At 42.8% G+C, this 17,517-nt stretch overlaps 1 protein-coding gene across 1 annotated transcript in view; it reads right to left on the minus strand.

Moving 5' to 3' along the window:
- Positions 1–16,399, minus strand: part of LOC129385618 (uncharacterized) — a 42,552-nt gene extending 26,153 nt beyond the window's left edge. The window contains exons 1-4 of the mRNA XM_055072431.2: positions 16,306–16,399; positions 12,436–12,626; positions 2,500–2,569; positions 23–112 (exon numbers count right to left, since the gene is read on the minus strand). Coding sequence (XP_054928406.2) covers positions 23–112; positions 2,500–2,569; positions 12,436–12,626; positions 16,306–16,399 — 445 coding nt within the window. The remainder of the gene's footprint in view (positions 1–22; positions 113–2,499; positions 2,570–12,435; positions 12,627–16,305) is intronic.
- Positions 16,400–17,517: the final 1,118 nt, after the last annotated feature.

Genomic DNA, 17,517 nt, shown 5'->3' on the forward strand with positions numbered 1-17,517 from the left:
TATAAAGATATAAACTACTTACTGCACTGATGGAAGAGCTTGCCATTCGGCCCCATGAGGCAATTAGGCCTTTGTCCACCAAAACAGCTCGTTTGTGTACACATGTAACTACCTGAGAATACAAAATTTTACATTTTTAATATTACCTTTGTCTTTAGCACACGCATTAACGTTATGAAAATGCGACACGTATAACTCTTATTCCCATTCTGGTTTTTGTTAATGCCTTGTACTAGTTCTTATTTATATTAAAATAAAACAGTGTTACTACTAAACATTCATTGTGATGTGTGATATTGCTATAAGTGGGTAAACGAATGCATTTTATTCAATCAAGAAAAAGTATTTAGTTTGCATGTCAACTACTATGGAAATATTGTAGTTACATTTGGTTTCCTTTTTTGCCTTGTTCCGCGCATTGTCATTATTTATGCTCGCACGCTTGGCGTCTGCGGCAATATAATTAATATTTGTGGCGCTCGCCTACGAGCGAAAATTGAGAAACACCTTAGCATCCGCCAGAAATTCTTGTAAAGTCCAACATACGTTCTTATTGTTTTTCGTTATTAAAAGAAGCATGTTTACACGGCGCCTATCTTATGGCAGCGGGTTGGTTGATAAATTTAAGAACAATATACAGCCGCAGTAGATTTTATAGTTAGAATTTAACTTGCGTGTGTCTTGTGCATTCTAGCCTAGACATCGTTAGAAACAATGAATTGCCAGGTTTATTAGATTACAAACCCATGCTCTAGTACCAAGAATTTACTAAATTACCTTGGTCCTGCTACAACGCTGGTTCGGCAAATTCCACTGAAACGTATGCGCACAAAGCCAATGAGAAAGGACGTGCAACAGTAAGAAACAATTACGCAACAAATTTATGTAAGCCATATTTTTCTACGAGAAGTCTTCTTCTTGATTATCTGCGTATCAAACGTCCCATATTAGAATTCCGGCAAATCGAAGTCAGGAGCGTACATTCTATGGAACGTGTTCTGCGGCTTTAGATATTTACCATTCATGTCGCAAACGAAAGGCTCACGAAGCTCGATGGCTTTCTTATATATACAAATGCTTATTTTGGAAAATCTGCTCTTAACGTTGCAATATTTTCTTAAACCTGTAATGCGATATCGTTTGTACTTGTGCCGCCATCGGTAAGATCTCACACGGCAAATGCATATATATTTACGCTAATTTCAATTCACTTTGCCTCATGCTTCCTGCGAGACATGACAATCAACAGACTTTAGCAATAAACAGAATAGGTTAAGCGACAAGTACGCATAATCAAGGCCACATTTAAAACGTCGTCACTATCGCACAAGCATACAGGTGATTACAGCTGAAAATTCTCGGGGAAAAATATATGAATGACTTTATAAAAATTCAGTAGGATTATTGTTCTTTCTAATACGAAACATTAGCTTTGTTCTGGTGTTTAATGCAAGTAGTGTGGGGACAACCTATGCGTCGAGCACATTTTTGCGACAAATTCTGAAATATTTACTGAGCAATATATATTCTCAGCAGTAACTCCAAGTTAGGCTTGCGAAAGCAATATTCTGCTTCCAGGTAATATTAAGGGCCTCTGAATACTATGAGGTAACTATGGTTGACAGATCGCATGATTCCGCCTTATTAGGGGGAATTTTTCTGTTTTGAAAAGGAATGTAAATCATAGCTTTGCACAAGATAACGTGTTCTAACTTCTGAACATTTACCATAAAGACACCATACAAGATAACAAGTGTACGGCACGACAAAATACGCCGCATTGCCAAACCTTATGCAGCTTTGGGAAGTTTATTAGATGGCATCCATTATAGAGTCTACATCCTCCACTACAGGACCTCATATAAACATTAACACGAGAGAATGCTATTAACGCTAAAGTTTCTATTGCACTTTGCTGTTGTAATAGTTGTATAATATGAACATTTGATTTCAGTTGGCTTTCGTTGTAAACTATACATATGTGAAGGATACGTGTCATAGAAATACCAGTACCGGATTTAAACAATGAATGTACGTTGCTGTGTTATCAATATTTCTAATTCATAAGTGCGTACAGTTATGTAGCAATAGAAAGCGTTCAGGTAATTGCCTGCATGGAAGTATGTCGCAACATTCTTCTATATATGCATTGCAAGTGCGAGGTTGTAGTTTTAATATATATTTGCACTTAATGTTTGATGTCATACAAGTGCGTTCTTGTATATTTATCCAGGCAATGTAATGATTTCGTCCATGTGAAAGGCACAAATTTACGATGAATTTAGACCGTGCGATGGCATTATGGAAGAATGCTGACAACAAAATGTGGTGGGGCTTGCTAAAATTGTGCAAAGAGCACATCATCTCCGTAAATATTTATTGACAGAAAAAAACCTAAAGGTATCTAAAAAAGTTGTCCTGAAACTAGAAGCAGCGGTATACGAGTAAGTCAAAAGAGATTAATTCAAAAAATAACACTGCAAACAAAGGGTTACTCACCTTCATTTAGTTTGACAGAAAGGGCCATCAGCACCAAAAGAAATGCAGAATGCTTAACACCCATGGCTGCCTGAAAGGTAAAAAAAGGTAATATAAACAATCACATGCTCCGTTGTTCAAAAGACTCACTGGAACGTGTCTACACGCGTTTTCTAATAGAGTTTATTTCAAATTATCTTGTTCAACTTCAGGCCGTTAGTATCGTTGTGTAATAAAACTTACACACTGTATTTTGGTGAAGCACAGATTTGGTTCAGGGAACATTACTACGATCACAAAGCGCTTTCGTAGGCCTTGAACGGGTCACCTAATAACACAAGCGTGAAAACACCACCAGTGGTCACAGTACGAAATGTGGGATGTCTAAGTATAGGGGCATGCATATTTTGTGGTTTCTGACGTGCCCTTGGCTAACTTTTTCTCTTATTTCGCCTTCATGTGCGCCCTGCATATCAGATTGCGACGAGGAGTAAGAATGTTGCTTGCTGCTACTCTTCTTCTTAGAAGCGTAAATGCCCGTACGACCAGCGACGACGCTTCTGCACTTGCCTAATTATAGAACGGCTAGTAGGCCCCGTAGAGGTCTCCTATGCGAGGCGCCCAAGGCAGCTCTAGCCAGAGCTAGAATGCCCTCAGCCAAGCCAGAAATAGTTCTGAAGGCTTGAAAATACATCTATTAGAGATGAGTTCTGCAATCATGGCCACAGATGCTGCTGGCGCACGTCTATAATAACGGAACATGTACTAGGTCCCATGACATTGTCCCCCTTTTATATTAAGTACGCTACAATGCTAAACACATACGCGTCAACGCAATCCACTCTGTATGCTTGACTCCAGTCTAAAATTGCATTACCGTGAAGCTCACTAAACCAGACCGATCGTTATGGAATGTCTTCCCACTAAGTCGCAAAAAAATCCTATCACAGCCAAAGTGGAAGAAATCAGACGATAAGAAGATTATCTCTTGAATGGGCAAGTTGGCTACCCTGTTGTGCAGTAAATTCATTTAACCTTAGAAGAATATCGCAGCAAAACAAGACGAAAGATGAAAATATTTAGCATGAAACAAATAAGAAGACTGCGTCAGAAATGCGTGATTTCCTTGTCTTTGGAACGCATTTGGGTTTTCTACGTGTTTTTAAGCGTGTTTTTACTTTGCTATGTATAATATTTTCTATAGATACATACTAACTAGCAGTGCACTTAGCAAATAATAAAATAAAGAAAATGGAAGAAGCCGGACATCCGCGTGATGTGCATACTTCTTGAAATATGTCCATAAATCCCTTGTCCTCAAGAAGATAAACAACGCGTTCACATTGAATTTGTTATTCTGTGCTGCGCAACTAGCTGCTCTCGTCAAAAGTCGTTGTTTTACAGCGAAGCTGTGGGTGCGACTAAAGGCGTTCAAAAACATTTTATGCAACTTGTCACAATGTTCTAAATCAAAACTGTGTTATTCACAAATTTCCATTTCAAGGAAATGTAGGAATTCTTAGGAGCAATACGCGGGAAAGTTCTGAAGTGTGTTTTAATCGGGGCTTAAAAGAAATTGTTAGGAAGTTGCCCCATTTCCCTACGAGGACTGTACACGGCAGAAATTTTCCAGTTATACGAACTTTCGGGCTACTTTCAATGTGATGTACATCAAAACTTTGTAGTTTGCACCTTTTTAATGTGCTTTCGAAATGACTGCTGAATACTCTGTGTCATTCGATTTCCATGCCTTATGCGAGACATGTGGTTGCTGTTCCCCGGGCTCCGCGGTGGCGCTTGCGAAGCACAGTGACTACATTTTGTTGAAGAAGGTTGAGGAGTAAATACTGCCTTTGTAGAAAGTTACTCCATGAAGCGTTGCAACGTCAAACCACCCGATTTCAAACGGTTTCTTGGTTCGTAAATAAACTGCGTGGAAGACTCTAAGTTATATGAAACTAATAACAATGTTAAGTTTGTGGTGTGGCGAAACATACAGGTTACCGGCCTGACTATAAGTGTTGCAAATGATTATTGAACCTTCGTTTTCTTCCGTTGAGTCATGCATCAAAAGGTGTACGGAGTTCGCTGCTTGGAATTCCTTGGTGAATGAAAATACGCACCTTGTCTATATCTGCCGGGAGTAAAGAGCACGCTAAGGGTAATGTAATGGGTACTCTTTGGGTTGTGCGTAGGTGAAGATACATATTTCGGGGCTAATTGCGGTCTCTACAAGAAATAATGTATATCGGCACTCCGAAGCGCATATAATTATGTTTTACGAGTGGCACGGAAAGTTGCACACCATCCTGGCATAACAACAATTACCACAGGGATCGCATATACCGCAAACAGGGCACCTCTAAGTCAAATATACGTGAGCTGTAGATCATCACCATCATCATCATCATCATCATCATCATCATCATCATCATCGTCGTCGTCGTCGTCGTCATCAGCCTGGCTACGCCCACTGCAGGGCAAATGCCTCTCCCATACTTCTCCAACTACCCCGTGATGTGCTATTTGTGGCCATGTTTTCCCTGGAAACTTCTTAATCTCATCCGTCCACCTAACTTTCTGCCGCCCCCTGCTACGCTTCCTTTCTCTTGGAATCCAGTACGTAACCCTTAATGACCACCGGTTATCTTCCCTCCTCATTACATGCCCTGTCCATGTCCATTTCTTTTTCTTGATTTCAACTAAAATGTAATTAACTCGCGTTTGTTCCCTCACCCAATGTTCTTCTTATCCCCTCCCCCCTTTAACGATGCACCCATAATTCTTCTTTCCTTAGCTCGTTGCGTCGTCCTCAATTTAAGTAGAACCCTTTTCGTAAGCATCCAAGTTTCTGCCCCGTAGGTGAGTACTGGTAAGACACAACTGTTATATACTTTCCTCTTGAGGGATAATGGCAACCTGCTATTCGTGATCTGAGAAAGCCTGCCAAACGCACCCCAGCCCATACCTTTTCTTGTGATTATTTCGGTCTCATGATCCGGATCCGCGGTCACTACCTGCCTTAAGTAGATGTATTCCCTTACCACTTCCAGTGCCTCGCTACCTATAGTAAACTGCTGTTCTCTTCCGAGACTGTTAAACATTGCTTTAGTTTTCTGCAGATTAAATTTTAGAGCCACCCTTCTGCTAAAAAAACGGTTCTGTAAAAAAAAAAAACTATGAATGGAAGTCCGACAGAGACCGCATACTTGACATGTGACCATTTCTTGCAAGACTATAAAAAATGGCATGAGTCTCGGCTGTTTGGTTCAAAGTGCGAACCATGGTCTAAATGGAAATTAAGCTTTATAAGAGTATTTCAAGGAAATTTAGTCGAACGATGGGACCAGGCTATTTACTACCAATTCGAGTCTGGTACTCAGCTAGATTATTTGCCTAAAAACAATACCTCCTTCGAATTTCAGAGCCGAAGCTGCCGTTAAAACCGTGCTGGTGCTAATAACACATTGACTACAAAAGTAACTACGGCAACTGATGCAGGTTAGCTAGATGTCCCCAAACGCTCCAAGCAATGTTACAGCCGTTGCAAGCTTTTCCGCACTAGTGAATGGAAAGAACCAACAAACATCACCGAGAACCTCACGCTATATCAAGTCGTATTTTTCACAAAACTTACCAGCACATTTCACAGGAAATGCGGGATGAAACATCTAAACTTGGTTCGAACGTTTCAGGACCCAGTAATGCCTCATGTGGTCAAACATTTGGCAAGGGAGAGAAAAAGAACAGATACATAAAGTGAAGATTGATTGACTACAGAAACCGTATTGCTGAGCTAGAAGAGAACACACGGCCAGAAAGGAAAAAGCAAAACCAGAGCATATCACTGGCAAACAAATATTTGTACGGGGCTATGACGGACAAGCAACGCGAGCACCCTGTAAAGTTGAAATAGAGGTCACAGACTATGAACCTAAGGAAGGTCCATACTCCAAGACTATACCTAAGGAAAGTGGATGGGGAAACAGCGCCGGGGTAGCTCAATTGGTAGAGCATCGCACGCGAAATGCGAAGGTTGTGGGTTCGGTTCCCGCCTTCGGCAAGTTGTTTTTTCATCCACTTTAATTTTCATTAATTTATCGGTTCTTTATTTCATTTATTAAGCAGAATGAATTTCCCCTATGTTGTGCTAGGTGTCAGTGTTTGTCGGCTTCTTATGATATGACTAATAAAAATTGGGCCCCTCGGTTTACCCCCTTTCATCTCGTTTATATGTGTATATATATATATATATATATATATATATATATATATATATATATATATATATATATATATATATATATATGTGTGTGTGTGAGTGTGTGTGTGTGTGTGTGTGTGTGTATTGGTGAAGCTCGTTTTTTTTTTTGAACCACTATTTCTTCCCCCCTTCTGCAAAAGCCATATCTATTTCGTACGTTGCTTTGTCCTTTCAATGTTGTTGTGATTATGTTTACGGGCTTTACGGATTCGTTGTGATTGTTGCCGTTTTTATTGCCAGGTAACGTAGGCATTACAATCACCGTATAACTGCCTGTTTGCGTACATACTGAAAAATTTCCTCCCACTGCGTTTCTGAAACGTGGTCTGGTTAAATAAACAAACAAAAACTTGCGCTCTTGTACACATATACTTTGAATGCCTGACTGACTAAGAACGCTCTACGTAAAGAGTCTATGTGCTTCTGCGTCATTCGTGAATCAGTTTGATAACACACTAGCGTGTAGGAACTGTAGCTCCTCTGTTAGCAATGCCAACCTGAAGGGCATACAGCTTATCACAACTCCATTCGATTCTGTTGCCGTTGTGCTCAAGAGTTCCTGAGTGACATAGCCTTGCTCAGCCGCGCTCAACGACGTAACTTGGCACTGCCTGAGCCAATGAAACTCTCACGAATGAATTCCCTTTCCGATTATCCCTATGATAAGGCGAGCCCACACCGTCTATGCACGTATTGTTCCGAGCTACAGAGAAGCTCGACCTCGCTTTATTTTTCGATGTATCAATGCAAGAAAACTGTGTCATGCAGCATCTGGATCTGAGGATGAGGTGTGCTTGCTTTGTGTTGCAGCGCAGCTTAGGCTGAGTTTTCTGTTCTCCTTAGGGACTGGGGACGTCTATTGGCAAGATGGAGGAGCAAAACCCGCTTCTGGAGCCTGTTGTGTGCATGCAGGGAGAGGTTGGCTAGCCGCAGTTGTCGCAGCTTCGCAGAATAAGCTATCTAACATTACCTAGCTGTTTAAATCCTCTTTCTAAATGCGGGTACCGAGGGTCACCATTTACCTCTCAGAAATAGGCTCCGATCGGCAATATACTCAGTCGATTGGCTCCGCCCATAAATACGCTTTCGCAGCTAGGGATTTCACACCCGTAGTACTTCTCAGCCGCAACACGTCAGAGCCACTAAACTTCCACGAAAGTAAACAGACATGGCGCGTGAGCTTACAAAAAAATTTGTGTTTTATCTCCCCTTGATTTGAATTCCTGCCCACAAAGAATTGTATTTTCATACGAACGTTGCTTGGATATTTATGTTGAGTCACTATTGCAGTGTTGTAATTGATCCTAACCTTATTCATAATATGTTGTTTTCATTAGAGCCTGAGTGAGCGCACTCAACGTGCACTTTCGTTTGAATTTTATTACGTAACTGCTAACCATACATGTACACGTTTTTTCGATCGCGTTTGGTCTTTAAATACGGCGTACAATTAGGTACGCGCACTATAGGCATCGTTTCAAACTCGCGGGTTACACCGAGCAGCAGCCTTCAACCACTTCTGCACAATATACTCGCCTACTGATTTGGGCTTCAGGCTGAGTCTGAAGCAGGCAGCTAATAGCAATATACGGCATTGAAGGTTTGGCAAACAGCTGCATTTTGCAGTTTCATCGAGTGTGCAACACAATGTGCAGGGTTAAATGCATGTTTTATTGGCCCCCAGGTTCATCTTCTGCTGCGCGGGGAGCCACGCTTGGCAATAGGAGGATCTATTGCCGATGACCAGTTAGGTATTACATGTATAAGACAATTACAAGCGCATAGCGTGACACCCTCCCCCCCCCCCTCCCCCCCCTCCTCAATCCGGGCCAACCAGCCGTACATGTACCTTTTATTGACTTCACTGCATGGGACATATTTCAGAGCCAAAGCTATTCAGGCTTTGCGATCAAAAAAGAAAAAAAAAAGAAACATCTAGATATGCAGTAACTCCGTCACAAAGATACTCTGACCTTGCCTTTCGAAAGCCATCTATGACTACGGAGGTGATCTCGGGTGTTTTAGGTTTGGAGGCTACAGTGAGCACAATTCACCTACAATATCACAATTCTAAGTTCTATACAGGTTAACGGAGGGTTGTCCAACTTCTTACCCCAAGAGCTGCTCTACTACCAAACGGTCACTGGTTGAACAAGGTGCCCACACAGAATATCAAGTCATTATATATTCCTATTTCGACATGAGGATCCTTACATGTAGCCGAGCTAAGACCACGGGACACGTACCATTCCTTATTTTCAGAACCATGGATTTCTGGCACGAGGCCAATACTTTTGAACTAGACCGCTTGCCGGCAAATACATTGACTACAGCCACACGATTGCGAATTTCCTTCATTTCTGTGGGAATGTTTTGAGTCACCCTTGAATATGGACCTCATCACCGAAACAGGAGAAACGAGGTCGAAATAACAGTTCGCATAATTTGCGCTCGATCATCCATGTCTGAGTAGCAGCCATGGATGAGCAGAGGTGTTCTATCTTAATTATTAGTTATGCTAGTTTGAGTAGTGCATTAAAAGAAAGCGCTAACCTTAGGAATGATTCAAACCCCGCGTTTTATTTCTAGTGCATTTATGTACGCGGTATCTACATGTTTAAAGGCATGCCTAAAATATACTATACAACGATGCAGGTAGTTCTATTCTTTGACTGTTTGCTATATAAATGGATGATTTATGCGTGCTATGCCCCCGCTGACGCTTTTGCCCGCTGACAGCACTGACGCTTAGAATGAAGTATTTGCCTTGAAACCTTGTAGCAATGTGCAGTGCTTAACTTTTTACGAATACTTGGCGAGTATCAACCAGCTGGAAGTTTTTAATGCCAGCCGCAACAAAATGGTCTTGCGGTACCATCACCAAATGAACAATCGCTTTGTATTTAGGGCGCACCGACGATGTACGCCTATGGCCGAAACCAATGATGCATGTTGACTACAGATTTCAAGCTCTTGCAAATGACAGCTTATTTCGGAGAATACCTGCTTGCGCTCTCACTTATGTAGCTATTCCCTGTGCAATCATTATTCCACCTGGACTTTTTGCCAATTATGCAGGTGTCGCGAGAGCAGAATGCCAACAGTTTGGCTTTGTTTCATTACAAATACAAAAATTCGACACTCTTCTTACTCGGCAAGAAAGCCTAAAGTAGAACTGAAACAAGTATAGTATTTAAAAGGAGAAATGTTGTAGAACTCCAATTGCGACATTTCAAAATGTAAAAGCAAAATGCACGGGAAATGTTGAAAGTGAAAGCTCATTTCTTGTCAACGGAAACAGCGTGCCAAGGAAAAGGCAAGAGCCCAACAAGATCCTGGTCGCCCGTGAAGCAGTTTGCTTTGTGCAGAAGCACTTCACAAGAATTTCACAAAGAATTTTACAAACACGCTGAACAGGATCAGCCAGTAAGTCAACACGCTCGAAATTTACACGAGGAAAAAATAACTCTAATGTATACACAACTTACTGCGTGATCAATACAAACTACAAATGCGTACTTTTTAGAGACATGCAAAACGTGCCACTCATAAAACGCTGATGAATATTCATTTCAAAGGTAACACAACAAATATAGAGTTTGCCGAGTAGAGAAATATCACGTTTATTTTGTTCGTTATTTGAGAATTGAAACTTCTTTTTTGACATGTAACATTCCATTTCGAAAGAAAGTGCATTTTTAGTGTGGGAACTTGGTAGCTTAGTGCAGCTGCCGCAGTGGTGTAGTGCGTATAACGTTGCGCTGAGAAGGCCGAAGGCCTGGGAACGAACCTGGCCGCGCCCGCCGCTATTCCGTGGTGACGAAATGCAATAATGCCCGAGTACCACGCATTGGATGCGCGTAAAAGAACACCAGATGGTCCAGATTAATCCAGAGTACTCCAATACAGCATTTCTCATAATCAAATATTGGTTTTAACACATAAGACACACCAATACACTTTCTTTAATTTTGTAGCTAAGTGTTTGCTTGCTCCAATTAGTGCGTGATAGTGGTACGCGTTTTCGTTTGTTCCTGAAAAGATATCCACTGCTGGAATTATCTAGACAAGAACAGTGCAATTCATGGCCATGGATATATATACGTATATAGGCAATATTTATATACTTTGTTTTTGCCATCAGCATGACAACTTTCTGAAATAGGGGTGTGTAGTGGGTAATACTGAAGCTCGGCCATATGAGATCTCTGTAGCACATTTCCTAGTTAAAATGAGATTTCAAAAGAATTACTAGACGTCGGAATTCCCTAAACAAGATTGCCGTGCGATAACATTTGGTATTCAAGGCCATATATATATATATATATATATATATATATATACATACATACCATCCCTTCATTTGTTTGATAAATGTTAAACCGCTCTTTGCACTGTTTGAAAACTGCGAAGCCACAGCTTGAGAATAACCACTAACACGGACAATGAAGTGGTTGAGCCGACTCTGCAGTTGCTACAAGATTAGTTCCGAAAGAACTGATGAGGTAAGCACGCTGTGATGCAGCATGTTTTTCTGAGTGGCCTTGTGGCAACGCTGGGGTGTTTGCGACCCTCCGCGCCATTCGATAGAACTGCGCTACCGTACGCACCATCGCTGGCATTGTACGTATTCTTGTGTTCGCGAATGCTTTATCGAAGTGGCCTGAGTAATGGCGGCATTGAGTACAGTACCGCCTAATTTCACGGCCTTAATTTTCGCCCGCCCCGTACATGGCGATATGCATGTGAAAGACGTGGATGAATCACAAATTATATTACAATATTTTCGGAGTGCGGTAATCGGTACAAAGTTGTGTACACCGGCTCCTATATATATATATATATATATATATATATATATATATATATATATATATATATATATATATATATATATATATATATATATATATATCTATATATATATATATATATATATATATTTGCCATTTGTAACGTACGCTATCTTCCAATGCCGCAGAATGGCCCAACATTGCTCAATCTAAAATGAGGATGACTGGAACGAATATCTTCTTATCACTCTTGAAGATCTCAATGCGGATCTACTATAACCTTAAGGTTAGCATATCATCTTTTAGCAATATATAGCTGGGTGGCGAATTATACTAGCAGCAGTAATGGGCGTATCATTTATTTGGCTTGCGCCTGCCGGTTTTTCTCACCATCGTACGTAACGCCTAAGGAATAGCCTACTAAATCAAATCAAATGAAATTAGTTTAATATTCTTAAATCGTATGGTAATTAGAGCATATAATATACACAGGCGAGAGTCCCAAAACCAGTCAGTAAAGCTAGCAAATACCCACACTAATAAAGATCTCTGTGCGCCCTTCCACTCTGTGAAGAAGCATGACCAGTGAAGCTGTGTATGTGGGACACTTAATGGCGAACTGTACCTCCGCCGCGGTTTGCCCCGGCATTGCACTATCTTCGGGATCGACCCACGTATGGTGAGTGCAGAGCGCCTGCTTCACCTCCGCCGCGGGTCGGCCCGGCATTGCACTATCTCCTGGATCGGCCCACGTAAGGGAGTTTTTTGCTTACAACAAAGACACGAAACTTTCCTTGGGCACTAGAGGTATACAGCTTTTCTGTAAACGACACCCGTACTGCTAGGCAGCAGTCGTGGCAAAAAGGAATGCACAATCTCGTGTAGAAAACAGACACCAACCTGCAGATCAAGTAGGAAGCAATCAGCGCAGGCTCCAGTTACCGCTACCACTGCCTCAAAAATGACGTGGTTCTCAGGGTTGCGTCCTTTTAAATCCTCGTTGATGACGTCAGGCTGGCAGGCGCCCTCTTCCGGATGCGATGACAGCTGGTCTTGATAGTTGCTGCGCCGCACACTTGCCTTGAGGACAGCTGCACCCAAATAACTTTAGAGCAAGTAGGGAGCAATCAGCACAGGCTCCAGTTGTCACAACCAGTGCTCAAGAAGTTATCGTATACGGCCTTCCAAAAACTCCCGAGCGAAGGTGTTGGTTTTCTTAGCGACACGAGAAGGAGCCATACTGCCAAGCAAATTTAATTCATGAATTCATGCATGAGACAAACGTCCATGGCTAAGCATCGAAAGATATCGTTCCAGTATACGAAAGCATTTCGCGTAAAAAAGATCAAGCAGAGCTAAAGCGCAGCTGGAACACAACTCTAGCGGCGATCGTTGACGCTCGCCCACAACCACATAAATGTCAGCGGGTAGATTAAAGTGACTTTTAGAAATACCTATAAGCAAAGCCAAGTAAAAAAGCAAACGAAGCGCTTCGTTACAATTCTGCACATCTAAGGACTAGAAGCGTAGCTTCCAGACACAACAGCAAACAGCCAAATTACATCGAAAGCTGTGAAAATCGCCACAGCTATTTTGCTTTGGCCAATTCTCAAAAAAAAAAAGAAACCTTGATATTGTTACGGAAAGATAAAAGAACAGAAAGGAACAAGAAGATCGCGAGACGTTGGCTTCTGCGTGTTGTTGCTGCTCAGCCATCTTAACCACATCGAATCTACTTGTATATATAATGTAAATACAGGGTGTTTATACTCCCAACATCCCCGCAGCATATTGGTTGAGGCGTGGGGTAGCCCAGCTGGAAACGGAGCTCCGCAGTGAACGTCGCACCACCGTCAGCACCATGAATGACGGTGAGCACGTGGGATCAACGTCGTTGCCGCTTCCAACGTCACCGTGGCCAGTTACGTCGCTGTCCCCTTTTCTTGTGGTGGTGCAACACAAGGATCCCGGCACTTTCTGCAGGACCGATGGCGCCGACGTTGAAGAGTGGATGGCTATGTAAGAACGCGTGAGTGGAATGAACAGATATGACCCTACGATTATGCTAGCTAACTTTTTCTACCTATACGGCACGGCAAATGTGGGGTATGAAAACCATGAAGAAAAGCTAACAAGATGGGACCAATGCAAAAGGGAAGTTAACAGAGTTGTTTGGCAAACCAGCTGGCGTAATATCGCCGTAAAGCAGGAAGCGGCCACCCGTGCCCAATCTCCCACGCGGTGCTATGTCTCGTACATCCAGGACGAGCCAGCGCTTTGTCCCAAAGCCGATCACGAGATGACAGAAGCTCAGAATATCGGGTATGTGTTCAAGTGAATTGCTGACGACACCTTTAATCTGCATATGTGTAAATGCTGCTCTACACTTGGTCATATCACCAAAGAGTTCCGCCAATTGTAACAGGCCAGAAGCCGACGCGTGCTGCAGGGATTCGACACACTTCCCAATACTGCCGCAACGTCTACGTGGAAAGATCTGCCCGCACAGCCGCACGCATCGCTGTCAGAGGACGTGGTGCGAATCGTTTGACAGGAACTGGATGCGATGGCGCCCGCAGCTTTCTGTTGGCGTAGCCCTGATGTTACCCCTTTTTCAGTTCCCCTCATACAAGCCATCGTTCGCCAGGAACTTGCAAACATTGGTCTACATTCTGTCTGTGCCGTCGCCAACCCCAGCGCCCCCCCCCCGCCCCCCAACGCGAGCCCTTCTACTATTTTCGCTCCACCCCGACGCTTCTCTCGACGTTATCGCAACCCGGCTAAGTAGAGAACTGCGGACGACCAGCCGATATGTCCCACCTGTCGCAGCATTAGTCATCTCGCGCGATACTTTCGCAACTCGTGGCCCACAACACCTCGCATACCGACCAACCTGCAACACGTGCAAGAAACACGTGCAAAAAATTGGCGTTTTAATATTTGAGTTACCAATTAAGGAACATTGATTGAAATAATGTTTTTTCACAGGAATGTACCCGTGCCAGCACAGTACCAAACCTATCAAGCAATAATGGCAATCTGATACCCCCCCCCCCCCCCCCCCCCGAGATGATAATGTCGCGCCCATATTCAGTAGCACATCCCGTGCCAGCAGGCATGATTTGTAGCAAATCACAGATGAAACTTGAGATCACTCATAGTTTCCTCATAATGTTGAAAGAACGACTACTTAACAGGGTAATAAGATTTAGGTCTTCGTAGTGTCTAACTTGCTGCACATTTAGAGCAGATTTGCGGTGTATATTTTAATGCACTTCGTCAGCTGTTTCCTTCGTGGGCTAGAGCCATGTATTTGTCGTGTAGAATGCTGTTGACATTAAGTTATTAGGCAAAGTTTCTTGCGTCCGACAAACTGTATTTGGAGACAACTCTTACTATTACAGGAGTAACGATTGTCAAAGGGAACGTTCCGTCTTTCGATTTGCTAATACAGCCTTATCAGGCCTGCAGATAGAGGCCAGCTTATATTGTCTTCGAATATGTTCTTCAGTACGTGACGAATAACATATTGCTCAGATATCTAAACATTTCATACGCGTCTGTTGACGTCTTCTACGTTCAGAGCACTTATATTTCATATTTGGTAAATGGCATCCACTTGAACTTTGTGATCTTAGCAGAGCTGTCGGCAAAGGAATTTATTATTGGCAGAATGTTTAGTACTGTTCTGGCGGTATTGTACGGCGCGCATCGAGCTGTAGAAGCAACGCGAAAGGTCGATGGAATGTTATCCGTACGTCACGAGAAAAGAACGCAAAACGGTGTGTACTTGTAGATGTTTTTTTTTTATGAACAAGCAGTCCTTGGCAGAAATGTTTTGACAACGTTGATCGGCACATTGTTGACGTTGGTACAACTTAAATTCAACATCTTAACAACGACACTACACATTCACCTATGTCCCTTGGGCGTTCTGGAAGCACACATTTATGGTACAAGAGAAACGTTCTAACCACATCACAGAGCAATTGAAGGAAGACATGTTCGCCCTTTAGTGAAGACGGCAATAAACAAGCATATGCCTTCCGCAAAACCCAGTAAGCCTTCTGCAGTGCCACGCCGGATTATGAGCCGAGTGTCGAGCACTGGATGCTAGCGCACTGGATTTGCACGACATACGGGGAGGCGCTGGGTACCATTGTGATAAGCAGCTCTAGAGCGAGAATATACGATGCCCAGCTACCGTATTTACTTGTTTTAAATAAAAACGCAACAAACAGATAAGACAAATTACGAGGACCACCAAGACTTTATCCTATGACCGCCACATTAGAAGCCCAGTGCTTGCCTCAATACTACGCGGAAAATCGTGACATGAATAAGTGACCATATCAGCACCCTGGGGCAGTTTCACTTAGTGATCACTTGTTTCGTATAGACGTGGTACACCCCGTAAGTAAAACTTACCGCACTCTCAGAAAGAAGAGTTGTTTGTTTTGAATAGGATGCCTTGAAGTACAACATTGATTTTATTTTGCGATTGGAACTTTAACTGCGAAAAAAAATTCCTAAGTGCACCGCCGGCAAAGGATGCTGTACGGGCTCTTAATACCGATTTGTATAGCCGTTTCTCGTTCTTTGCACAGGAAATCCACTATTTCTTAATTCAACCTTGCGTTTTAATCTCCGTCAGAGAAGTGTCGGTTAGTGCAGCTGGCAGCCTTCGGTGACGGCGCACACGCGTATGCTTAAACAGCGTCACATCGGTTGGCACTGTAGACACAAAACGTATGGTTTACTTAACCTCACTGATACGAAAGCTGAACTTCCTGAGCCGAGACCCATAGCGTATAGACGGACTCAGCGGGTACACTAGCCTTAACCTTCGGTGCAAGGGCACCATCTCAGCACGGGTACCTGGCGAATGCTAAAATGTGTATATTTCAGCCTCACAACCTTCTTAATCTTATTTTTTAGCACCCAACCGAACGTGGAAGGGGACGAATCGTCTCATCTTTGTTGACGGTACTATAATATCAGCGGCAGATTTCCTGAAGTCCGTTCGTACGCGTCCGAACGGGCTGGGTTTCTATATTTCGTGTCGACGCCGCGACACCGCTGCAACTCAACGTCGTTGGTTGTGTCGTCCCTTTTACACAAATATAAATAGTCACCGGTTGCGTCATTGCTTGTAAGCAAATATAAATCCATTACAGGAACACGTCAGGGACACTGAGATAACAAGTAGGGTGAACGTACATGTATTATAGACATGCACTGCTGGTGCGGAATGAGCCCTCCTAGACGCCAGACGAATGCAAAAATAGCAGCCACTAAAATATTATGTGTTTTCTGCGTTTGTGTACTTACGGTCAAAAAGCTAGCTATCCGCACAGGGAAAAGGCAAAGGGAAGAAACTAAAGTGATCTTCAGCGTCATATATGTGCAGGCCTAAACGAAGCAGCTCACTAAACTTTATTCCATGCTGTGACATGAACCAGATATTTATGACCTCAGAACATAACGTTATTGAGCACATGAAACTAGTACATCCCGATAAAATTGCACGGAGCATTTAGGATTCAAGAGCGCCTATACTCCAGGCATACTGGAACCAGTGCGGCACCAACGCCACCAGCACAGTTTCCAGTACGAGCCAGCGAACCACAGCGAGTACCACAGCGTTTAAAGCGCATACCAGTGCACACCAGCGTAAGAACAGAGAAACCAGCATCTCGCCCAGTGCGACCCAGGTCTTATCCAGCGAGCTCACTGGTGTCGCTGTGACTCCTAGCGAAAGCCAGCGTCTCCAGTGCGATCCAGCGCCAAGAAGGGCATCATAAACAAAGCATGCACGATTGACACAATTCTTTTTTTAACTTTGGGGAAATCAATGTACATTATTTAAGAAATTTATTTGTTTTGTTCCCTTCTCATGAACTTATGAAAAGCCGTTGATGGTCCTCGTCGAAGATCATCAGCGCCTCTTCCTTCTGGTGCCGTGGTTGTGGAATCTGCGGG

The sequence above is a fragment of the Dermacentor andersoni genome, chromosome 7, assembly GCF_023375885.2.
Source record: "Dermacentor andersoni chromosome 7, qqDerAnde1_hic_scaffold, whole genome shotgun sequence".
In the NCBI taxonomy this organism is placed as follows: Eukaryota; Metazoa; Arthropoda; class Arachnida; order Ixodida; family Ixodidae; genus Dermacentor; species Dermacentor andersoni.